This window comes from Neovison vison, chromosome 5, assembly GCF_020171115.1.
Source record: "Neovison vison isolate M4711 chromosome 5, ASM_NN_V1, whole genome shotgun sequence".
In the NCBI taxonomy this organism is placed as follows: Eukaryota; Metazoa; Chordata; class Mammalia; order Carnivora; family Mustelidae; genus Neogale; species Neogale vison.
Genome location: NC_058095.1, coordinates 5,386,749 through 5,411,799, shown reverse-complemented (window position 1 = coordinate 5,411,799; position 25,051 = coordinate 5,386,749). Strand labels below are relative to the sequence as shown.

Genomic DNA, 25,051 nt, shown 5'->3' with positions numbered 1-25,051 from the left:
CGCCCTCCCACGGAGGCCCTGGTGCGCGTTTTGGGGTGCGGGGGTCCAGGACTCCCCGGCAGGGGGCGTCAGGGCCTGCCCCACAGTGCTGGTGTGCCCAGCCGGACCAGGGACCCAGGGGAGACACCCTGGCTTGGGGTGGGGGGCGGTTTCTCACCCACAGACTTCCCTGAACAGGCGAAGACCGAGGGTGGGGGTGGGCAGGGCACCGGGTGGAGGCTCCGGAGATGTCTCCCCAGCAGGCAGCCGCTGGCTCAACAGGTGACATTCCACCAAGGTGACGGGGCCAAGCTATGCAGGGTGGAGACAGCCCTGAGCCCCCGCCCCCACAAGGACTGCCAGGAGGTGCTCCCTTCAGATGCCCTTGTAGGGGCCAGAGCCAACTCCAGGGGCTCCTGGGTGAGGCTGGTCGGACGTGGCTGGAGAAGCAGCGCTGCCCAGCCAGGAGGGACGAACACATGGACACTCCAGTGCTCCAGCGCTGGGCTTTCTCGGAGCTTCCAGACCCACTGGCGTGCCCACAGCCCCCCTCCAGGCCAGGGCCCAGCAGTGTGCAGGCCCAGGAAGTACTCTGGTTGTTTCCTCTGCTCCCCTCCTCCCAGACACAGAGGTCCCCAAGAAGTCACACACTGGAGGGACTGGGGGACATGTTCTGCCCGCAAACACCTCATGGCCGGAGACAGGGGCCGTCTGCATTTCCCTGAGGTGGTGAGCACAGCAGCCCAGCGACCGCCTCCAAGGCCTCAGGCCCAGGACAGCTGCTGGGCTGCGCCAGGCCCCAGGGGACCCCCGGGTGGACCAAGTTGCTGAGTAACCACCACGGAACAGTGGGAGGCCTTCCTGGCCGGCAGGCCTCGGAGTGCTGTGGGAACAATGGGCTCTCGCACGGGGAGGGCACAGTCTCCCCAGAGCCTCCCCCAGGTCCCTCAGCAGCCAGACCGGTCTCTTTTCCCAAGAGCTCCCACTGGTCACCACACACAGAGCCAGAAAGGGTCCAGTCACTGCATTTTTACTATTTCACATTTTCAGCAAACAAACCAAGGTGCAAAGAGGGTTTATTTAACATTAATATATTAACTGGGGTTTTTTGTTTTTGTTTTTCGTCAAATAAATAGGGAATTCTCATTAAATAACCATCTCCTCACTTCACGGCCAGTCCAGAAGCAAATGAAGAGCAAATATTAGTGCATCCAGGGGGCATATCACCGGTTAGGCATGAAGCTTAAAGGGAAGAGGGCAAGGGGACAGGGCTGGTGAGCGGTCACAGTCAGCACACAGGCTCAGGCCAGCCCACCCAGCAGCCCCCAAGGGGTATGATGGAATGAACATGCATTCTCCAGTTCCAGTCTGAGAAGCCCCTTCTAGAGGGAAAAGAGAGAAGGCAGAGGACAACAAAAGTCAAACGTATCCAGAGGGAAGCAGCGGCCTGGCCTGACGCCGCCCACCCCTTGGACACTCGCGTGGAAGCTCCCCAAGTCAAAGTGGTGGCAACAGGTGACCAAGGACAGGACAGGGAGGGGAAGGTGAGCGTGACCGGGCTGGAGGCTGGCTGGGATCGGAATGTGGGCTGACAGTCCGGCGGGAAGGTGGCCTTCCACGGTGAGGCACAGGCCGGAGCGGAGGGAATGTGGGGGGGCCCGGCGGGGGCCCCCAGGAAGACGTGAGACTGGTCTGAGGGAGGTCACAAGGCAGAGTAGAAAGTGGATTCCAAAACGAGGGAGCTGGACTGCGGAAGAGGAGGTGGCCAGAGAGTCCCTCCGTGGGCAAAAGCTACTAGAGCAAGACAGGAACGAGACGAGGCCCGTGCTCTGAGCAGAGCTCGGAGACGGCGAGAGGGAAGCGCTCCGAGCAGTGCCGCGGGCTCCGAGCTAGAAGCGGGGAGGCACGGCTCCCCAGTCAAGGGCCCCCCCTTCCCTCAACACCAGTTCCTGGGAAGTGATTTATAATCAGACCTGGAGGAAGAACAAGCCCCTTCCCTCACCCCCCAGCCCCAGTCTCAGCCCCAAGGGGAAGGGAAGGGGAGGGGAGAGTGATGAGGGGTGGGAGGCAGGGGCAGGAGGGGTCTACTGGGTCTTCTTATCTTCTGGGGGGTAGTAAGGAGGTGGCGGAGGCTGGTTCTAAGGAAGGAAGGAAAAAAGATCTCAATTAGAACAATTAGAAGGTTCTTGACAAGACAAGGTCTCCCCGCCCCCCAAGCCCTGCACACTGGCCGCCCACGCCCAGCGCCCGCTCACCGTGGGCATGTAGACGTTGTGTGGGTTGCCCGGGTTGTAGTAGGCGCTGGCCGCCGCTTCCGCAGCCTTGGCTTCAGCTTCGAGAGCAAACACACTCGGTGTCAGCCCCAGCAGGGAGAGATTCCCACCAGGTCCCGCTCCCAAAGGCTGGTGCTACCGGATTCCTTCCAGCTCCTTCCGAGCCCTTGCTCCCGACCTGATCCTCCCCAGGATCCCGCCCAGGGCAAGCTGTCACCTTCCGGTTGCGGATGACCAGACTGACAGGGGGAGAACTTCCCTGCCCCAGGGCACCACCCGGCTAGCTGGGGGAGCAGAGGGGGCTGCGGTCCAGATCTCCACCAGCAGCCACCACACTGCTGGTCTCCTGGACTAGGCCAAGGGCAGGGGTCATTCGCCATCTGGGGCTCCCGGCCAACCTCTAGCCATTCTCTGTAGCTCTCCGTGCAGCCCTGGAGAGGAGCGGGCTGATCCCCCAGGAGTGGGAGCGGCCCAGGGTCTCACCTGCCGGAGTGGAGGGGACATCAGGGCCGCTGACCGGAGGTTCCATGGGCCCAGGGTAGGGCGGTGGGGGAGGCTGCACATACCCCATGGCCCCGTCCATCATAGGCGGTCCCGGATAGAACTCTGCTCAGCGAGAGAGAAAGGGACCCAGTGAGCAAGCCAGCCCCGGATCCCTCAGCGGGCACTTCCCGGGCCTCTCCAGCTCCTCTATCCGTCCTGAAGACTCCCCTCGGCAACCCCCTGGCCTGGGTGGGTGGGATGAGGGCTGGGCAGCGAAGGACACACTCACCAGGTGGGGGCGGTGGGTAGGGGTAGCCAGGAGGGCAGGGGTACATTCCATTGGCGAATGGCGGGGGAAAGACATAGGCCCCGCCGGGCATGTGGGAATACCCATAGGCTCCATTGGGGGCTTCGCCTCGGGAGGCTACAAATAAGTACAAGGGGAGAGAGAAGTGAGTGTCACCTACCCAGGGGGGCTGCAGGGTCCCAGGAATGTGCAGAGCAGACACCCCACCCCATTCCACTCCCCACCCACGCTAGAGCCGGCCTCAGTCGGGGAGGAAGTAAGGGATCTGGATGGGGACACAGGCCAGGGCCAGGACAGGAGTGGACAGACAGACGGATGGACACAGACAAGAGGGAGGCTCGGGGATGGGATCCCAGACGCGGCTGGGGTGAACTGGCGACAACACGGGTATGTCTGCTGAACTTTGAACTGTTCTACGGGAGCTTAATGGTTGGGTTTCTTGTTTTTTTGAGGCCACAGTAAAACGTCCTGGAGTCCCAAGAGTTTTGTCCCAATGTCCCATATAGGCTCCAGGCCGGGTACACCCAGCCTTTGAGGTACAGGCCAGAACGATGCTAGTGACAAGTTTCCTTCCCAATTCCCAGCCCCGGTCGCCCGGGGCCCAGAGACTTATCTCTCGAGTGCTTAAAAAACAAAACAAAAAGTGAACAAACTCAAACAAATGAAGACCCACACATTTAAATATGTCTTCGCCCCGAACTTTCAGAGCGCTGGTACCTTGAGATGCCACCTGTAGCATCCGTTGTCCGAACTCGATGGCGCCCCCTGCTGTAAAGGTCAACTTGTAGGACGCAGCGCCTTCCCAGCCACCTGGGAGGGGAACAGGCCGGTCAACACCTCCGAAGAAGAACCCAGGTTACACCCAAAGAGACAGCTCTCTGTTCTCCTGGGTCTCTGTCCGGCGCCCCTGGGGAAAGGGCAGACTCCGCAGCACCCACCCGCTTCCCGCACAGCTGCTTCTCATGCGCCGCCCACATGGCGTGTCCACAGGACACTCTTCGGGACAGGGGACTTTTCTTTCTTGGAACAAGCTTTCCCAGTTATCCCATCCCCAGCCGGGGAAGATCATCAGCACTAGAGCCTTGCACCCCGCCATGAAGCAAGTTCCTGAGCACTCTCCTTCAGCAACAAGAGACATTCAAGTTCAGAGCAGATCCCTCCCGAGGGGCCTAAGGACGGACCCCTGGCCCCTCTAGCCTGGCTTCTGCCCGCGGGGAACTGTGAGCTTCTAGAGAGCAAGACTCAACCTGGCTGGGTGGGAGGGGGAGGCCAAGTTCAACACAGAGGTCTCTGGTGTCTCCTGCCCGCCACCAAGCGAGGCACCTCCAGGCAGGAGAGAGGCAGCTGGCTCTTCCTCGCCTTAGGGAAAAGGTCATTCCCCAGCCCTGACACAGGTCTTCCCACACCTAACATGTGAACACACTCCCCAGGTCACGATGATCATTTTACTTATTTTTTCAAGTCACCTGGCCCATTTCACCCTGACAAGGTGAGACGAGCTGCTACCTTCAATGTCGGCCTCTCCCAGCTCTTGTCATTCAAAGGCCCACCTCTGCTCGACAGCTGGCAGCCCTGGCGGGGGGTGGTGGGAGCTAATCCAGAGCCGGGAAGAGGACAAGGCTGGGACAGATTAAGACAGCCAAAGACTGGGGCGCCCGCGTGGCTCAGCCGGTTGAGCATCTGCCTTCGGCTTGGGTCGTGATTTCAGGGTCCTGGGATTGAGCCCCAAGTCAGGCTTCTGGCTGGGCAGGGAGCCTGTTTCTCCCTTTCCTTCTACTGATCCCCTGTCTGTGCGTGCTCTCTCTCAAATGAATAAATAAAATCTTAAAAAAAAAAAAAAAAAGACAGCCAAAGAGGATGTCTCCAAGACAGCAGAGGTGCAGCCAGAGCACTGCTCTGGAAGCCCCATCTGTGTCCCTGAACCCCATCACCCACCTCCTGCTTCAGCCTTCACTGTTCCCTTGATGTAATTTGCACCAAACACAGGTTGCTTGATCTCACAGTCCTTCATCAGATAAAACGGCATCATGAAGGACTGCATGGCATCTCTGCCTTTGGACAGAAAGATGATCTGCAGGGAGACAGGAGAGCCATCAGTGCCCATGCCACAGCCTGCCCGCTCGGCTATCACTTCCTGCGTGTGAGGAGTCTGCCCCTGGAGCCAGGGCCCCGCGGCCCCAGGGCACACTCTGCACCAGAAGCTCCTGGAGAGCTCTGAAAGCGAAGGGCCTGGGGGGCTCAGACAGATAAGGGTCTGCCCTCGGCTCAGGTCACGATCCCAGGATCCTGGGACCCAGCCCTGCATCGGGTTCCCTGCTCAGTGGGGAGCCTGCTTCTCCTTTTCCCTCTGCCTGCTGCTCCCTGCTTGTGCTCTGTCAAATAAATAAAATCTGAAAAAAAAAAAAAAAAGGGAAAGGGCCTGCGTGCAGTCTGGCTGGAGAGGCTGAACGTGGGAGTGCACGAGAACACGCCGCTCACAGCCTCACAGCACACCCCAGAGGGACAGGCTGCTCTGCCGTGACGTGGTAGATGTGCCCGGCAAGGGAAGGGCTACCAAGGTCGGGCAGGGGGCTGGGGAGGGCAGGAGGTGCTGGCTCCCGGGAGAAGGGGGCTGCCCAAACAGCAGGAGGGTCCCAGCCTGCACTTGGAAACCCTCTTTTAAAACCCTTCCATCTGGGACTGAAGATGCCCCCAGAAAGGAGGTTTTCAGGCTCCTCTGTCTCCGCTAAGTCGAGGTGAGGAAAACTTGAAGTTAGGCCCCCCTCTTCCAACCACCTTTAAATCTAACTCTCGGTAGCTATGGGCAGGGAACCTTTTCCAAGAATGGCCACTTGTCTTTCTCTGGAAGGCTCTCGGTCGGCCTGGGTCATTCGCAGGCAAGGCCCAAGCTGCAGTCTGGCAATCCTGCCTCCGCCGGGCTGTGGCGGGCCGTCTGCCCAGCCTGGAGGCTCTGCGCGCACTGCTGTATCCTGTTTACCACATTTGTCCCTCTGGTCATGCACAAAGGCCTTGTGGGCTGCTCTTACAGAAATCAAAGTCGTCAGAGCTCCCCACTCCGGGCCCAAGGCATCCCAGCAGCTGCACCCAGCAACATGCGGATTTTACAGGGACTGTTCCAGATTCTGCATGGATTCAATGGCCTGGGGTTGGTTCAGCTGCTCAGAGAGGCTGGTGGTTCTAGAACCCAGGCGCAAGTGACAGAAACACGTGGAGTGAGGAACTAACGCTCCTCAGGTTCAGAGGCCACTGGGCTCACGAGGCTGACCTAAGACTGACAATGGCCCCCAGGAACCATGAACTTTCAAACCGTCACATGGGGAGACTCACCCGGTAGGGGGTAAGGTAGACGGTGCCTTTCTTGGTCCCTTTGAAGGCCTCGGGCACGTTCTTCATGTCACTGAATGTAAGTTCCACATGGTCATAAGACATCAGGATGCTGGGATGAGAAACGAGAGGATGGGCCCTGATGAGCCAGCTCGGAGCCAAGCCCGGCTTTCCCCAGGGACTGGAGCCTCTCCCCACAAGCAGGTGTCTGGCACATCGGGTCTCAAACCTGTCTGGACACTGCTGCAAGGAAACTGTTAATATAGCCTTGGAAGGGATGAGCAAGGTGGGGGTCTACAGAATTTCCCCAAGCCCCACATATACACCTCTCCAGGTGACCACAGCAGAAGAGCAGAGGACATTAAAGCCGTAACACCATCAGCCCTTAAATCTCATTAGATTACCTGGGTTGACTCCCCCATTTTCTTCTCAGTCCCTATAATAAGTGTCTGTTTTCATTGGCTCATTAGTACTGATATATAAACCCTCTAAGACACGATCACGCATTACCAAAGAGCTTATGTATGGTTCCTTTGGGCTTCCTGAACTGGGTCTGCAGGGCTGAGAGTCCATGAAGCCCTTGAGATGACGGTGTCCGCGCACTTTCCTGGAAGAATCTGCAGCTTTCATCGCTCTCAAAGGGACTCATCGCTTGAAGAGTAAGGCTTGATATTTTACCATGAAATTTTATTATTGTTTTTTTTTTTAATATTTATTTGACAGAGATCACAAGTAGGCAGAGAGGCAAGCAGAGAGAGAGGAGGAAGCAGGCTCCCTGCTGAGCAGAGAGCCCGATATGGGGCTCGATCCCAGGACCTGAGCTGAAGGCAGAGGCTTTAACCCACTGACCCACCTAGGCGCCCTACCATGAAATTTTAAATGCTAATTTAAACTCCAATTGCCGTACACACAATTTTTTTCAGGAATGAGGCCGAAGTATCTTCTAAAACAAGGCACCCCATTATTTAGCAGCACAGAGCCTGAAGCCAGGTAGGAGGCTCGCCAGCACAGACACAGTCTTGTCCTACAAAGCCCCACTGAGAAAGAAAAATAGTCCCAGGAGATATTACCAAATGGCATCAAAAGTGTTTTTCCAGGCCCGGGACTGGCTCGCACATAGAGAGACTTACAAACCGGGGAACAATGTGAGGTTTCTCTGATTATACGATAACAAGGTCCAAGTTCACACGGTTCCATTTGTCTTCCTCCTCCTCCCAAGCATCACAACTGTCTTCACTGGGGAAGGTAAGTGGGAAAGCGGACTGGCACCAGCACGGAGAAGTCTGGCTCAGAGAGGGCCTGAGTGGCTTGGCAGATCGGTTAAGTGGCCGACCCTTGGTTTCTGTTCAGGTCATGACCTCCGGGTCCTGGGACCGAGCCCCAGATGGGGCTCTGAGCTCAGCAGGAAGTGTGCTTGTGGATTCTCTCTCTCCCTCTGCTCCTCCCCATGCCTGTGCTCGGGCCCTCTCCCTCTCTCTCTCAAATAAATAACTCTTAATATGTATATATATCATATAAATATATATATATATATACATGCGTGTGTATTTACTTAAGAAGTACAACTCAGAGAAAAGAGATCATTACCGGAACAGGCCGGTCCCGCAGACCCTGAGCAGGTAAGATGATGGGACCATCAGCATTCTGAAGCCAGGGCACCCCAGGCGTTCTCCTGACTCATCAAGCATTCCTGGGTGCTGGCCCTGCCAGGCTACAAGGCTCTGATCCCACCAAGTCTCTTCTGGGGACTCAGACTCCTCATAAACCTTCTGCCTTCAAGAGCCATTTCAGGGTCAGTACAGTTCAACCAAGGCTAGAGCAAGAGAGAAGCCACCGAGAAGTCCAGAGAGGGGAGAAGAGACAACAGAATCGATCTGGTGTTGGGGGTGGAAGAGAAAGTCAGTCTAGGGCTGGGAGACCTCTGCTCTGGGAAGTGACCCAAGTCAACAGGCATTCCAGAGACAGACGCAAGGACGGACGCCGCGCTAGGAGAGGTGTTGGACATTTGACAAACATCTATTGAACTGCACCTCTGGGCCTCAGCTTCTCATCTGGACGCTCAGCTGTTCTGGAATATGCCGGAAGGCTCTGTACTGTAGTTAAGCCTACGGACTTCAGAGTAAAGTCGTCCTTCCCGGAAGCCCATCTGTGTTATTCACAGCTCTGCGATCGCGGGCAAGTTACTTAGCCTCCCCGCGCCTCAGTTTCCCGAGCTGTAAAGTGTGCAGCACAGCATCCGCCGCGCCGCGCTTACACGTTAAATAAGGCAGAAGAGGAGCGCGGCCTGGCACGCAGCAACCGCCCCGTAAGCGGCAATTATTTTTTGTCTAAAGCTCTTCCCACCTCTCGAAGTCCTCGACCCCCAGGGCCCCCCCAGGGCCCCCCCAGTATTCCGTAGCCCCGTCCCCCTCCAGCCGCCCCACCCCCGGCCAATCGCGACTTCCCGGCCGCTCCTGCCTCCGGCCCCGCCTCCAGCCGTTACCCCCACCCACCGCACCCCGACAGTTTACCCTGCTCACGGGTGTACCCCCCACCGCCCACCCGTCCGCCCTCCCCTCCTCCAGGATCCTTCCGCAGTGTTTTCACCTCTCCGTGTTGTTGACGATCACTCCGCCGCCCTCCGAGTGGTTCTTGTTGAGCGCCATAGTCTCTCCGAAAAGGGTCCCGAGATTCCCAACGCAGTGCGCTTGCGCCCCTCTACGGCCCGCCCTTAGTGGCGTCGTTCGTATTAGAGTCAGCCAATCACAGCTCTTGTGCGGAGCCTGGCCCAACCACCTGATCTCGAGCGTCACGTGGTAATAGTTTACTCGCTTCCCCCCCCCCCGCCCCCCGAGTTTCGCCTGCATCACAAACAAGCTGAAGACTACAATTCCCAGGAGGCAATGCTCCCTTAATCGGCTTTCCTCTACGCTTGCGGAAGGATGCATTCTGGAACTTGTAGTCTTTTGACTCCCTTAATTGCATAACTAACCCGCCGGTGCGTTCCCCACTGCCCATCCCCTCTTCAAAGGAACAGGAAGAAACAGTTGGACCTGCCACAAAGGAATTAATCGTAAAGGCCCTCATCCCCTCTTCAAAGGAACAGGAAGAAACAGTTGGACCTGCCACAAAGGAATTAATCGTAAAGGCCCTGAACACCAAAGTGCACACTCACGGGATAGGGACAGTAATCTAAACCAGGTGTGGGGAATGGTGAACAGTCACCTGCTGGGGCATCTTTATTCGCTCAAAGAGCATTTGCGGAACCCCGAGTCCGTGACTTTGCCCCCGGTTCGGGTCGTCACGGTAGCGTTGGAGATGAGGGCAAGGCCCGGGTCCAGGACGTGGTGGCCCAGCAGGCTGGCTGACAGAGAAGCGTCAGGAAAACCTCCCGTCCGAGTCATGAAGTCAGACCCAAGCCCTCCGAAGTTGGGGGTGAAAATGTCCGTATGGGGAGGAGAACCCACCCCCGTGCCCGGACCTGACACCTCCACCAGCCTCACAGTGCGGGCGGGAGGGCCCCCACCTTCCGGCCGCCTCCATCGCGGCGGGCCTAGCGGTGGCACTGCCCCTCCTAGAAGGTTCTGGCTCTCGGTCCGGCCCGCCCTGCAGCGACGCAGCTGGGAGACAGACACAAGATCGGCAGTAATTGAACCGGGCACGAGGCGAGACCTGCAGCCTCATTCTGTCTCACAGAATAGAGCTGACTCATGGCAGCCTGGGACCCAGCCCTGGGCGGCGCCCCTGGGCAGCTGTCGTTATTATGAAAACTATCCCCGCCTCGGAGGTGGATCTTTAAGGGGGCGGGGGGGGAGGGGTGTCCCTCCCCAAGGGGCGGTGCTGGTGCAACGTTAATCCTCAGGGATAAGGGATCAGAGTTTGAGTTGAAGCAGACAGCGGATTCCCTGACACGTGATGCCCAAGCCGAGGGACTCATCTGCAATTTCTTAGGTGAAGTATCAAAATCCAGAAAAGGTTATGAGACGTGTAACAGCCTTTTGTGAAGTCTTAAGCACAAGCAGGTGGGACCCTGCAGGACAAGGGCAGTGAATTACTGCATAATGGACGCGGTAAGATCTGCCCCAGCAGTTAAATTAATTTTGGCACAGGAAGTCTATGCCGCTGTTTTTAAAAAATAACACAGAAAGACTGGGCAGTCTGTTGGGTGCAAACACAGGTGTATGAATATGCTACAGCAAAAAACCAAAACACAAAAAACTTCTGTTTGTATTAAAGTTAGGTTTTAGATCTACATATGAAATTTCTGGAAAGAGCCACCAGACATTGTTTTTGGCATGATCCCCGTGCGGCGTGGGTCTGGGAATTGGGGTGGACTGGTGACTCCGTATGTTGTATACTTCCTCGTACTGTTTAGTTGTTTACTGTGCACATTCTAAATAACATTTCGAAAAGAAAGCGAAGATCAAGAAAGCGAAGATCCACCCAGTAAAGGTTATGCAAGAATGAATGCTTTGAGGACCATAAAAGGGAAGGTGGGGAACAGTCCAGTACCCCCCCACCCACCCACACACCCCTTTCGGGAACTCCATCCCGTGGCAGAAGCAATTACAGCATTTGGAGGCCTTGTTAAGAACTAAAATACGCAATCATGAAAACACGGTATACACAGCTGTAGCCACACTTGGGCCTCCTGACAGGAGAGGAAATGTGTTGAAGAGGAAGTCAGAGTGGAGATGAGCTAGCAGGCTTAGCTGGTTCCAGTGTCAATGTCCAACTTCTCCAAGTTTAATAAAAACGTATGACTCAGGGGCGCCTGGGTGGCTCAGTGGGTTAAAGTCTCTTGCCTTCAGCTCAGGTCGTGGTCCCAGGGTCCTGGGGTCTAGCTCCAGAGTCAGGCTCTCTGCTCAGCAGGGAGCCTACTTCCTCCTCTCTCTGCCTGCTTCTCTGCCTACTTGTGATCTCTGTCTGTCAAATAAATAAATAAAATCTTAAACCAACCAACAAACAAAAATATGACTCAGGGGCACTTGGGTGGCTCAGTTGTTAGACTCAGGTAATGATCTCAGCGATCTGGAATGGAGCCCTACATCGGGCTCCCTGCTTGGCAGGCGCCTGTTTCTCCCTCTCCCACTCCCTCTGCTTGTGTTCCCTCTCTTGCTGTGTCTCTCTCTCTGTCAAATAAATAAATAGGGTGCCTGGGTGGCTCAGTGGGTTAAGCCGCTGCCTTCGGCTCGGGTCATGATCTCAGGGTCCTGGGATCGAGTCCCGCATCGGGCTCTCTGCTCAGCAGGGAGCCTGCTTCCTCCTCTCTCTCTCTGCCTGCCTCTCTGCCTACTTGTAATCACTCTCTGTCAAATAAATAAATAAAATCTTTAAAAATAAATAACTAAATAAATAAATAAAATCTTAAAAAAAAAATCTATCTATATATATATATATGACTCTGGGGCACCAGGCTGGTTTAGGAGAGCACGCGACCCTTGGTCTCAGGGCTGTGAGTTTGAGCCCCATGTTGTGTGGAGATTACCTAAAAAGAAAATCTTAAAAAATAATAACAGTAAAATTAATATATATGACCATGTGAACACATTGTTAGAGTTACTCCCAGCTGTGAATTGGGCAGTGGTTTCCAGCACCCATGCCGAGGGGCTCAAGGGCAGTTCATTGCTGAACCAAGACACTGGCAAAGAGCCCCATCTGAGCCCAGGGCTCAGACCTCAGACCTCTCCTGCCTTGGAGTCCGCACAGGCTCTGCGTGTTTCCAGAAATGGTCACTTTTTGCTGAGTTGTAACCGTTCCTATTCTCCAGAGGGAAGCTTTTTTTTTTTTTTTTTTTAAGATTTTATTTATTTATTTGACAGAGAGCACAAGGAGGAAGAGAGGCAGGCGGGAGAGTGGGGGAAGCAGGCTCCCTGCTCAGCAGGGGCTGGATGCAGGGCTGGAGCCCAGGACCCTGAGATCATGACCTGAGCCGAAGGCAGAGGCTTAACCCACTGTGCCCCCGAGGCGCCCCCCACCCCAGACCAACTCTGGGACAATTTTTATTTTAGATTTTGTTGTACTCTGCCATTTTCTAGTTTAGTTTGTCATTTGAAAAATTGCTAATTGTTATGCACTAAATTGATTTTGCCACCTCCAGCTTGAAAACCTCTCTTCCAGAAGAAAGGCTGAGGTGGGGGGGGGATGGGAGAGGGAGAGAAGGGAAGGGAAGGCTGGAGTTGAGGCTAGCCCCACTCCAGCATGGGGACCTGCATCCACCCAGCGTCTAAAGCTGATACTGTCTCATATTTAGGGTTCCCGAATCGGTATGCTAAAGGGCTGTATCCGTGTGCTGTAGGTAAGTCCCGGCCTCTCTGTGTGGCCCAGGAGTTGTGTGGATATTACCTCCTTTCTTCACTCTTCACGTGGCAGCCGACTCAAAGGCCGAGAGCCATCTTCCCATCTCTCAGCTAAGAGGGCCGGCAAGCCTTCTTGATCCCAGGGTGGGCTTATGGGTTCTTTAGCGGGATGGCCTCCGTGCCGGCTGAGCACAGACGTGGCCACCTCCTCCGAAGACAGAAAGGCCCACAGTGTGCAGCTGGGGCTGTAGGGCTGGACCGGGGTCAGTGGCTGGACCTAGAAAGGGGACGGAGTGCTTCCCAGAACCCAGAGACAGGAGCAGAGTTCGGGGGATTCTCTAGGGGTAGGCCCCCTGCCCTGCTCCCACCCAGCAATCCCAGGAGGTGGGGTGTGGCTGTTGGGAGTAGGGGGGCTGAAGGCCAAGAACTGTGGTTTGGGCTTGTGTGAAAGGGTCCAGTCAAGAGGCAGAAACCACAGTGGCTATTGGACCTGGGAGCGTTCACTGTAGAGAATTAAAATAAAGCGATGGTAATGGAAAAGGTGAAGAAGGAACCCAGGAGTGTGAGAAGCTGCCACCACGGGGGAAGACTTCCTGCAATGGCTGGAGGGGGGCGCCTGGGAGCAGCTAGAGACCGGGGGCTGCCCCCACCTTCCAGCCCAGCAAGCTCTCTACTGTCCCCTGGTGGTCGAGCCTGGCAGGGAGCCGGCAGCCGTGGCCCCAAGACCCCAGCATCTGGAAGCCTGACGTAAGGAGTGAGTGTTATGGGTGGAATTGTGTCCTCCCCAAATTCATATGTTGACATCCTAACCCCTAGTACCTCCGAATGTGATCTTAAATGGAAGTAGGCTTGTTGCTGATGTAATTAATAAAGATGAGGTCATTGTGGGGGGGGACCTCATCCATTAGGACAAGTGTCCTTATAAGAAAGGGGAAATTTGGACACAGTCAGGCACACAGAGAGAAGGCCAAGGCCATGAAGGCAGAGATCTACAAGCCAAGGATTGCCACATGTTGTCAGCAGACGGTCAGAAGCTAAGGGCCTGGTACCGATTCTCCCTCACCGTCTCAGAAAGGACGAAATCTGCCAAGACCTTGATTTCAAACTCTAGCTTTCAGAACTCCAAGACTAGTTCAGAACTCTGAGAATAGTTTCTGTCGTTCAAGCCACCTATTTTGTCGTCCTTTGTTCTGACAGCTCTGGAGGACTGCGACAGTGGGTTTGGAGCAGAAGGACAACAGCTGGCACGATCCCCAAACCTCGCTTGGCCTGGGGGAGAGGAGGCTCACCGTGCAGGAACCCTTGGGCCTGGACGATGGGCATCTCAGCAGCGGTCCCTGTGGAAAGGAGATTCCCAACCCCCAGAGAAGCTCTCCTGGCTCAAGGCACCGTGTAAACCCTAGAGGATTGTTCTACCTAGGACCCCCACCACCCCTCCAAACGTCCCTGAGGTTGAATATCTGACCCTCTTGACAAAGGGCAGCTCTGTGCGACATCAGAGTGGCAGACGCCGCGTCAGGCCCCGGTGATGCAGACGTGAGCTATTTCGGGCCACGTCATTTTGACTGGGTCTTTCAGTAACGCCTGTTCCTTGCTCCTCCATGGGGAGGCAGAGCCAGGGCACGTCTGGGGCTATTTCTGGTTGCTATGGAGATGAGCCCCACCCCACGTTCCCAGCCCAGACCTCCAGGCTCTGTCAAGTTCACTGTCCCCAGAGGCAGCTGCAGGGTCTGTTGCAGGCGTTCCCTGCTGAGTGTTTGTGCAAACCTCCCCCTGCCTGTTTCCACTTCTGTGCCTCCTAAACCCCAGAGAGCCAGAAAGACATGGGAGTCACCTCTGAAGGTATCCCCTCCGCAGCACTGAGGAGCCACCCCTCCGATGGAGGGGCCTCAGGGAGAAGAGAGACCAGGAGAGACCAGGAGAGGCTGTCCTGGATATGGGCCCCTCCCTGCTTGTCTCGATGCTCCTTCCCAGAGGCTGGGGTGGGCTCCTCTTTCTGGAAAGACGCAAGGTGGGGGCATCCTTCGTCCTTCTTGGCCACTTTGCCCTCCTTAAACCCACGTCTCACCTAAACGACAGAGTGATTCTAGACTCTCAAATCTGATCGTACTGTTTCCGCATGTGACACCCTGCTCTCAGGAAAAGTCCAGAATCCTGAGCAGGCTCTGCCCAGCCAGACCTGGCTTGTCCAGCCTGTGCTGTTCCCTGCCCTCACTGCCCTCCCGCTCGGCCAGGCCCCGCCCGCACCCGCCCTGTTTGTCCTTGGCCAGCTGGCCTTGGCTCTCCATCTAGGAGGTCACCCTTGGAAATGTACCCCCGACCCTAGCAGGGTCCCTTTTCTTTTTTTCCGTCTCCGGGGAAATGTGGGTTTTGTTTTGTTCTGTTTTATTGTGGTGGAGGGGAGGCAAAATGTTTCCTCTGCCTTCCTGGGGTCTCTAGTGGGACCTGAGAATTAAGTCAACATCAAACAGATTAACAGGAGAAAAGCAGACAGATTTTATTTTCGTAGGTACCCAGGAGCCTTCCTGGGAAAAAAAGACCCCAAAACTTAGGCCTAACAAGAGGTTGCACCAAGAGGAGTAATTCTGGAGAAGAAGGCTTGAGGAAGTTGTTTTAACAAGGCTGATTTGTACAGATGTCTCTAGGCCTCAACATCCCCTCTCTGGTGATAAGAACGCCCTTTTCCAACTGGTGTGGGGAGCCCATCTTCACATGGGAGTTTTATCTCCTATTTTCAGGAAGAAAAGGGAGGCCAGAAGGCACTTCCTGCGTCTGTTGTCTTTCAAGTCTCTCTCACACAGGAGACAGGTTCTGAATCCCCTCAGCGGTAAGATACACATAACATAAAGTGTACTCTTTTGGGGTGTCTGGCTGGCTGTGGGGAGATCATGGGACTCTTGTTTTCGGGGTTTGAGTTTGAGCCCCAGACTGGAGGCACAGTTTACTTAAAAGAAATGAATTGTTTTGGTATTTATTTATTTATTTATTTGAGAGAGAGAAAAAGAGAGCACAAGCAGGGGGCGGGGCAGAAGGGGAGGGAGAAGCAGGCTCCCCACTGCGCAGGGAGCCCCGACTGACTGACTGACTCGGGCTCCAACCCAGGACCCTGGGATCACGACCTGAACTGAAGGCAGAGGCTTAGCCCACTAAGCCACGCAGGCGCCCCTGTTTTAATCTTGTCGAGGGTACAGTTGGTGTCATTAAGCGCCTTGTCATGAGACCTCCGTCACTATCTCCAGATCTTTGTTATCGTCCCAAACTGCAACTCTGTCCCCACTAAAAGCTGTCTAGCCCTCTCCTCCCCCAGCTTCTCGTACCCACCATCCTCCTTTCTGTCTCTGAATTTGTCTAGCGTAGGAAACTCATATAAATAGAGTCATACAAGATCTATCTTTTTTGCCTTTGGCTTATTTTACTTAGTGTAATGGCTTCGAGGTCCATCCATGTGGGAGCAGGTATCAGGGTATCGTCCCTTTCTGAGGCTGAGTAATAGTCCGTTATATGTAAATACCACATTTTGTTTATCCATTCATCTCTCGGTGGACATTTGAGTTGCTTCTACCATCTGGCTACTGTGAATAACTGCGAGGAACATGGGTGTCGAAGTATCTGGTCAAGTTTCTGTGCTCAGTGCCCTTGGGTATCTCCCAAAGGCCAGTCTCGGCCCTTGGGCAACAATTATCTTGTAGCCCTTTGTGAGGTCCCATGAGGGCAGGGCATGCCTATTTAGGTCCCTTATACCTGTATCCTTAGCACCGAACACAGTGCCCCACACTGAATAAATACTGTTAAATGAGTGAGCGAAAGTTTCCAGTCTTAGTGAGTGGATGTAATGTAGTGTCCTGGCAAACGAAGGTCTGGACTCATCCCAGCTCCTGAAGAACAGATCTGGAGATGTCCCAAGGGTTGACAAATCCTCCAAGAGTACTGCTTTTGCTCAATTATTCTGGGGAATAATAACAATAGCAACAACACTTCTTGAAAACTCACTCTGGAGGCTCCCGGGTGGCTCAGCCGGTGAAGCGTCTGCCTTCAGCTCCAGTCATGATCTGGGGGGTCCTGGGATGGAGCCCCACATCGAGCTCTCTGCTCAGCAGGGAGTCCACTCCCCTCCCAACGCTGCCTACTTGTGATTTCTCTCTTTCTGTCAAATAAATAAATAAATAAAATCTTAAAAAAAAAAAAAAAGAAAAGAAGAAAGGAAAGAAAACTCACTTTGTGCCAGGACTTGTGCCAACCACGTCACCTAAATTATCTCTTTCAATCTTCGAAACAATGCTGTGCCATTCCACTCTTATCCTGTTCCACCATGGAGGAAACCCAGGCATGGAGGGGCTCAGAACCTGCCCAAAGCTTACGGCCAGGAAATGGCGGAAGAAGAATTTTTAGCCAAAACTTTCTGATTCCAAAACTCACACTCGAAAACATTCTCCACTGCTGGGGCAGAAAAGCATTGCTTTTTATATTAAAGCAAAATGGGAGCTCTTATGGAGTAATATTCAAAGTCTGAATGTCTTTTAAAGATCAGGTACACAGGATTCCAAAGCCTATTTCCTGCCTGCCTCAGTGCTCTGCGCCATGGATCTCTGAACTTGGGTCACCCCAACTCCTCTGAGGGTCCTGGGGAAGGAGGTGGAGGGTGAGGGTGAAGCCCATGACCGCCTCCTAAGGGACTCCTGCAGTTCCTAGAATCTTCTGGAAGATGTGCTGTGTAGCAAGGAAGTGGCCTACATCCCACTCTAGCATGTAATGGGAAAGCGTGTGTCATATGTGGGGCTGACTGGGCTGCAGACCCTGTAGCCAGATGCCACCTACACCCCTGCAGGACCTTTAGCATCAGCCCACAGGGCCATTGGCAGCCCTCAGCCCCGCCCAGTCCAGCGCTGTCTTCCTGGCCAGGCCCTCCGGGCTTAGCCACAGTCTGGGTCCAGCCTCCCGCTGATCCTGGGAGGAGGGGAGTGTAAGGAAGACTCCTCTGTGAGGGAGTAGGGAGGGGAGAGGATGGGGCCACTTTCCTCCTTGAGAGAGAGAGAGAGAGAGAGAGAGTGTGTGTGTGTGTGTGTGTGTGTGTGTGTGTGGCAAGTGCAAACAGGGGAGGATATAGGACCGCAACTGCCTAGCCAGAGCGGTGCTTAAGGCCATAGCTCAGTCCATTGTTGGGAGCTCTGGAGCTCATTTTCCCACCGAGACAAAGCCCAAGTGGAGGTTGGCTCCCCGCCTGGCCCAAAGGAGCCAGATTTAACTAATAGCAACACAGCCTCTCCCCCATTGTGTGTCACCAGCAGGGGCTGCTCGGCTGGGTGGGGGTGGGGTGGCTCTGGCCGAGACTCAGGCAGGAGCTTGGAGACCACAGGCTCTCGGGGCAGCTCTGCCAAGGGCTCTGGTGGCCGTGGGAACTGGGGTGCAGTGGAGGGCCGTTCTTACACAGGCAGCATTGCTGGGAAGCTGGGTGTGTGCGTGTGTGTGTGTGTTTAGGTTTCTAGGCACAGGACTTACCTAAGCCGTGGAATGTGGAGCTGATGTCCCGGACGGGGTGGAGCCAGGGCAGCTCCAGCACGGCCCCGTGCCTCAGTTTCTTCATCCGGAAATGATAGCTGTTGAAGGTTTGGACTAGATGGCTGGTTTTCTAATATTTTTTTCTTTTCCTCTAAGATTTTATGTCGAAGAGACATAGAAAGAGAGCACAAGTAAGCAGAGCGGCAGGCAGAGGGAGAGAGAGAAGCAGGCTCCCTGCTGAGCAGAGAGCCTGATGTGGGGCTCAATCCTAAGACCCTGGAATCAGGACCCGAGCCAAAGGCAGCCACTTTAACCAACTGAGCCACCCAGGTGCTCTTAATATTTATTTTTATTTATTTATTTTAATTTTAGATTTTATTTGTTTATTTGACAGAAAAAGAGAGAGATCACAAGTAGGCAGAGAGACAAGCAGAGAGACAGGGGGAAGCAGGCTCCCTGCTGAGCAGAGAGCCCGATGTGGGGCTCGATCCTAGGACCCTGGGATCATGACCTGAACGGAAAGCAGAGGCTTAACCCACTGAGCCACCCAGGTGCCCCTATTTTTTTCTTTTATGCACTTTCTCTGTTTGCCAGCCATCTGGATGAAGCATGCACTGCCTCCTCTGCTAGCCCGCCCTGCCTCAGTGTACCTCCTTGGAGCCTGAGATCTTCTCCAAGCATCTCTTTTTTTTTTTTAAAGATTTTTATTTATTTATTTAACAGACAGAGATCACAAGCACGCAGAGAGGCAGGCAGAGAGAGAAGGAGGTGAAGCAGACTCTGCTGAGCAGAGAGCCCGATGCAGGGCTCCATCCCAGGACCCTGGGATCATGACCTGAGCTGAAGGCAGAGGCTTTAACCCACTGAGCCACCCAGGCGCCCCATTCTCCAAGCCTCTCTCACACACACCGTCCCGCTTGCTCTAGCATTATCCCAGAGTCACCAAGCAAGGGCAAGGTTGAGGAGAACACCCCAGGTTGGAGACAACGCTGAAAGCCGGAGTCCGGCCCGGATGGCCCATTGCTAGCTGTGCAGCTCGGGTGAGCCAGTCTCCTGCTCTGAGCTCTAAAGCTGTGGTCGCTGGGATTTGGCCTTATGATGCATGAGGTTCCAGGAGCTCTGGAAGCCTGGGATCATTCTGCAAGTGGCAGGGCCCGCCATGGCTCCAGGCTTGGCTAGTGGGGGCCGAATTCCAGCCAGGGGCCCCCTCTGTCTAGCTCAGGTTCCGTGACATGCCAGGGCCCTGCAAAGCCAGGGACCGAGGTTCTTTACAAAGGGAGTGTGTGAGGCAGGAAGTGCCAAGCCGGGGGAGGAAGGGCTGACACCCAGCAGAGGATGGGGCAGTGGGGGGGGGTGCTCTGTGGAAGGGGGGAGGCTGGCTGCAGGTGACCGGAGTCTAGCAAGCCCCCCTCAGTCTATGTGAGTGACGGTGACAGGAGCTGCCTTCCCCATTCTGGAGAGCTGGGGGCCCTGGCTGCCAAGGAAACCGTTTTGAAAACACAAAGCACCAGGAGCAAGGAGGCCCCGCCCGGAAAAACAACATCCTGGCTGCTGGGGCCAAGACAGAGCTCTGAGGAGGGGCTATTTTTAGCAGCCCAGGCAGGGGAGGACTTGTATGGCCTTGCTGTCTGGCTGCATAACTCACCCATTGTCCCGTCTGACCTTGGGCTAGCGATGGAGAGGCCTCTGTCTGTCCCTGTCTTCCAGGCCCGGACGCCTCGAGGGGGCTCCTGGGCCACAGAGAAGCCAGGGACCAGGACTGGCCTGGAAACACTCTTGCTGTGTAGCCTCCGGGGTGGGCACCCCAGGCCAGGCTGCGGGCCCTGGGGCAGCAGGCGGCGCCGGGCCTTATTGGGAGAGAAGCAAAGGCTCTGCTGGGGTGCAGGGCCGGGGGCGTCCCCTGCGTGGAGCCCCGTTCCAGCTGCGTGGCTGGGTGTGGACACGGTGAGGCCCGCTCTGGAGGAAGAGGACATAGAACCCTTTCTTGGAGATATTCTCGCCTCCAGCCACACCCTGGGCCCTGCTCAGCCACAACCCTCCCTGGCTGAGAAGGTGTGTGTGTGACAGACGCTGGAGCTCTCAAACTTTCTTGCCCACGCCCAGGAGTGGTGTCCTGCTCTGGAGTGGGGGGCGGGGGCAGCGTGCGGTCCACATTTAGCCTTGGACATGAACACCAGAAGGCAGGTCCAGGATTGGATTGTGGCATCCAGGATGAAAATAGCTCACAGGGACAGGCCATGAGGCAAAGGCTCCGGCAGCCAGAACAACTGGGGGGCTGGTCCCCTTGGGAGAAACCGCCTTAGCTCCCCCAGCCCTGAACTGGGGAGCAGGGCTGCCCCAAAGGGCAGAGGCCTTTTTTCAGCCTCCTCCTCCTGGGCCAGGGCTCTCCCCCAACCTCTGCCCCCCACTCCAGGAATCCTGGAGACCAGCTTTTCAAGACCAGCTCTGCAAAGATGAGATTTCTTGGTGGGTGGAGAGAAGGATAGAGAAAGGAGTCATTCATTCAACAAACATTTATTCAGAACCTACTGTATGCCAGGCACTGTCCCAGGAACCTGGAAAGGGTGGGGGCTGGGTAGCCTGGATATGCCCCAGCTCTGGCTTTCCTCCCAGAAACAAGGCCTGTGGAGGAACAGGGTCCGAGGGGCACCGGAAGGGGCCTGGGGGCCTCCTCCTGGAGAGGCGGAAGGCCAAGTATATGGAAGGTGGGGGCCTCCAGGAACGAGAAGCCTGAGGCGGTGGGGGGCTCCGAGGTGCCTTCTGTCGGGCATCACCTCCTCTTCAACACGGAGATGCAGGACTTCTTGAGGGGCCCGATCTGCAGATGGGCGTCCACACTCTCCAGGAAGAAGGCGGGCTTGAGCCTGCGAGCGAAGAGTCCCGCAAAGTGGCTGTCCAGGCGGCTCTGGAAGGGGTCGATGGGCGAGGCCAGGGAGCTGCTCCGGCGGGCCCGGGAGGCCTTCAGCCTCCGAAGAAGGCTCATCTTGCCGTCCCGCACGGCATAGAAGGTCAGGGCGCGGTCGGCGTATTCGAGGCAGATCCCGACGGTGGGCGAGAAGGGCTGGGGCAGGGGCGCCTCGAGCCCGTGGAACCAGACGGAGAAGCTCCGGCCGTTCCACTGCAGGCAGCAGGAGTGGGCGTTGCGGCCCAGCCGGCCCCGGTCGTAGGGCTCTTGCGGGGAGAAGTCTTCTGCCATGACCCCCACACTGACCCAGCCCTCGATGATCTCCACCTCCCAGTAGTAGGTGCCCCGGTCCAGGGCACCCTCGCCCAGCACCTGCTCGCAGTGGGTGAAGCGGGTGGGTGACTCGGGGTAGTTGATGGGACACAGCACCCTCTTCACACCTTTGGTCCCGAACAGCTGCAAGTACTTGTCTGCCGTGTCGCTGTCCAGGTCCACGATGTAGGCAACTGCTCCCGCGGAGAGGGGAGAGACAGGGGGCTCAGGCGCAGGCGCGGGCGGGACAGCCCCTCCCCCAGGCACCCCCCTCCCCAAACACAGTCTCTCGGCTCCTTAGCGACCAGCACGCCTCAGCCCCACCGGAGAGCACCCCGAGAGCGGACCCAGTTCGCCCTAAGGATGAGGGGGGTGGGAATCCGGGTCTTCTCGTGCCAGGGCTCAGCCCAACAGCCTTGGGAGGGCCTGGTGTGAACAGAAGGGAGAGCCCAGGTGGCCACTTACACTTGAGGAAGTAATCCCTGGGAGCCTCACTCTCGAGGCTGTTGGTGCTGTCGGGGTCTTGGGACTCAGCATCGGCTGCAGAAGAGATAGTGGGGAGGGGTGCTCTGCAGTGGCCCGTGGCTGGGCAGGGGTGCACGGCGCCCCTGTGACCCAAATCCCTCTCTCCTCCTTCCTCCCAGCCTACACCCGCGACAGGCACACACCCCAATATGGCCCCCTGTCTTCACCCGCAAGCCTGGTCCTCGGGTTCTGTCCCTGTTCCACCTCCTCCCGGCTCAGCCCCTCTGAAGCTAGATGGCGGGGCAGGGGAAGCCCCCTCGGCCCCCGAGGCTGTGGCCGAAGAGGCTGGACTGGTCATTACTGAGCTGTGGCTCCCCTCAGGACTCGTGACCCACCCTGCGCCCAGCCCACAGTTTCTGTCTTCCATTCTTGAATGGGTTCTGGGCCTCGGGGCCTGTGCAGGGTGCCTGGGGAAGGGTGAGTCACCTGGGGGACACCCACCTTCTGTGCCCAACTTCTGTAGCTCATCCTCGTCGCCGCCCAGCCCCCGCAGCTGCTCCCACTGGCTGGCACAGGCCACCGTCAGGGCGTCTCTCACTGCCCGCACAGCTTGGGAGGACTTGGTGAAGCTGAGCTCCCTCGGAGGACCGGGCCCGGGGCCACACCCCTCCTCCAGGGCCAGCCTCAATGCCAGCAGCTCCTGTGCCGGGTACATGACTTTTAAGGCCTTGCTGGCGGCCGCTCCTTAGGCTGTGGGGGATTGCGCCGCTGGATGGATGGCACAGCCCCTGGGGGCTCAGCCCCCACCCCCTGCCTTCCCTCTCCATCCCTTGCCCGTCCCCGCTTTGCACCCTCTCTGCCCACTACGAGCTGCGCTGACCTGTAGGAAGCTGACCGAGTCGGCCTCAGGGACCTGGCTGAGGTCATGGCGTGCCCTGCTGAGCCTACTGCGCTGTTCCTCCTGTCGCCTCAGGTCGCCCTGGGAGCGGCCCAGCATGGTGGCCTCCCCCTCCTCAATGAAGCCCAGCACCTCCGTCTGGAACCCCTGCAGTACAGCTGTGGCCTCGGTGAAGAGCCGGCACACCCTCTCCCGCTCTGCCAAGGCTGCGCTCTGCATGGGATGACACGGGACGAGGGTGAGGGCAAGAACAGCCCCATTCTTTCCAGACCCCCGCCTTCCCACCCTGCCCTCTTGTGGGGACAGAGGGACCAGGCGGCCCTGTCCCGGAGCCGCTCGGGCTCAGCGCCGCTGCAGGTGGTGCCAGGAGCGCAGGCTTCTTTGGAGAGGACCAGAGCACACGGTCAACGCCCGTTGCCCGGAGCCCGCTGCAGGACCGCACAGCCACAGGGTCAGTGTAGAGTCCAACCTTGATGAGGGCCACCGTGCGTCGGGACTGTGCAATGCCAGCACCCAGCTCGTCCATGCGGTCCTCCACGGCACTCAGGACTTTGGACTGCTCTGCCTGTGGGCGACACCATTAACTGACGCGGGGCCGGCGGAGGCGGTAGCCCTACCTCGGGCTACCAGGCCTCAGCAAGAGGGAAAAGAGGGATGACCCGAGAGTGGCATCTGTGCATAGGGGGGGACTGGGAGTGGCCATGATGTCCCATAATAGGCCAGAGGTTTCTCAAGGCCAGGCACGTGCCATTCCCAAGTGCCTGACAGCACAGGCACTCTGGAGCACAGGTGGGCAGGCTTGTGGGCGGTCAGCCTCCCCTCTCTGACCAGTGGGCAAGTACAAGGCCATCCACGCCCCTTAACGCTGCTCCCACTCACTGGAGAGCTCCTTCAGTGAGGTAGAGGCAGAGAAAGTGAGGTAGGTGCAGCACAGAGGGCGTTCAGCTGTCTCAGGGATCCCTGTCCCCAAAGAGCCTGTGTCCCCAATTTAGGCCTGAAAAATGGGGATTCCGGGCAAGTCCCCTGGGTCTTGTGAGTCACGGCTCCAGGCAGGAGAGACGGAAAATCCCAAGGCCAGTGGCGCCAAGACCGGGCTGGCGGCCAGAGGAAACTGGGGGCGGAGGTAGCTGACGACTGCGAACACATGCTCCCACCACGGGCCCCCGGACCAGCTGGACAAGAGCGGTCTGTATGCTCCGTCCACCCTCAGCCACACTCCTGTCGCCTGCCACACCCATCTCAACCCGATGCCTGAGGCCAGGCCAGATCTGAGCGGGAACCGGCAGGAACCCGGCCCGGCGCAACAGCCGCTCTGCCAGAATCAGCCCGTGGGGCCCCCGCGGTCCTGACACTGCTCTCCCTTGCCGTAGACCCCCATCGGCCCAGACCCCGGCTTGCCCTTCCAGTCTTTTTCGCGTTCTCTCTGGGCCCCTCCACACCCCATTCCCATCTCGAGCCGCGATGTGGATGGATGTCATTGTCAGAATTGGGAAGGACGGCAGAGTCTCAGGTTAGAGGAGGACGTTAGGACCCCATCAGGAAAAGGGATTGGGGGCGGGGATCCCTGGGCCCTCGGCGGCCCCGCGCGGCCCTGACCCGCCCCGGCGCGCCCCCGGTGCCCGCGCCCACCTCCTGGAGGGCGCGCTCCTGCTCCAGCGGCACGAGCTCGTGGCCGCGGTGCTCCTGGGCGGCGCAGGCCTCGCACAGGCACACGCGCTCCACGCGGCAGTAGCGCTCGAGCGGCCGCAGGTGGCGCGGGCACAGGCTCTCCTCCAGCCGGCGCAGCGGCGGCACTAGGCGGTGTCCGCGCAGCGCGGGGCTGCGCTCATGCGGGCCCAAGTGCGCCGAGCAGAAGGAGGCGAGGCAGGAGAGGCAGGAGAGCGCGGCAGGCAGGGCGGCGCCCTCGGGGCACGCGTCGCAGCGCACCGGCTCTTCGCCGCCCGGCCAGGGCTCGGGCGCGCAGGGGGCCGAAGGCTCCGGGGCGCTGGGTGGCGCGCTGGGCGGCGTGGGCTCCGGGGCCGGCGCTCCCGGACCCGGATCCGGACCCGGACCCGGACCCGGGCCGGGCCCGGGCGCGGAGCCCGAGCCCTGGCGGAGCTGCAGCAGCTCGGACAGCGTGTGGTTCTTGCGGAGCTGCAGGCCGTCGGGGAAGGGCTCCTGGCACAGCGGGCAGCGAGCCGCGCCTCCGGGCCCGCCGGTGCCACCCGCACCGCGGTGCGGCCACAGCGCACTCAGGCAGGCCAGGCAGAAGTTGTGGCCGCAGGGCAGCGTCACCGGCTCGCGGAGCGGCTCCAGGCAGATGGGGCAGCTGAAGGGCCCGCTGCCGTCCAT

At 57.5% G+C, this 25,051-nt stretch overlaps 2 protein-coding genes across 3 annotated transcripts; both read right to left on the bottom strand.

Moving 5' to 3' along the window:
• Positions 1–993: 993 nt before the first annotated feature.
• WBP2 (WW domain binding protein 2) lies at positions 994–9,076 on the bottom strand. Of its 2 annotated transcripts, XM_044247410.1 has the most exons (8): positions 8,953–9,073; positions 6,370–6,478; positions 4,978–5,113; positions 3,760–3,852; positions 3,025–3,159; positions 2,736–2,858; positions 2,235–2,311; positions 994–2,117 (listed from the first exon to the last, which is right to left on the bottom strand). In XM_044247410.1, exons 1-8 carry the CDS (start codon positions 9,009–9,011, stop codon positions 2,064–2,066), a joined length of 786 nt encoding a protein of 261 aa, XP_044103345.1. In that variant the 5' UTR covers positions 9,012–9,073; the 3' UTR covers positions 994–2,063. The 2 variants fall into 2 exon arrangements, with proteins under 2 accessions (XP_044103345.1, XP_044103346.1); XM_044247411.1 differs by lacking the exon at positions 3,025–3,159 and having other exon boundaries at positions 8,953–9,076.
• An 11,583-nt stretch (positions 9,077–20,659) lies between these two features.
• Positions 20,660–25,051, bottom strand: TRIM47 (tripartite motif containing 47). The gene is made up of 6 exons (XM_044250339.1): positions 24,350–25,051; positions 23,190–23,285; positions 22,703–22,933; positions 22,324–22,522; positions 21,823–21,897; positions 20,660–21,551 (listed from the first exon to the last, which is right to left on the bottom strand). Exons 1-6 carry the CDS (start codon positions 25,049–25,051, stop codon positions 20,911–20,913), a joined length of 1,944 nt encoding a protein of 647 aa, XP_044106274.1. The 3' UTR covers positions 20,660–20,910.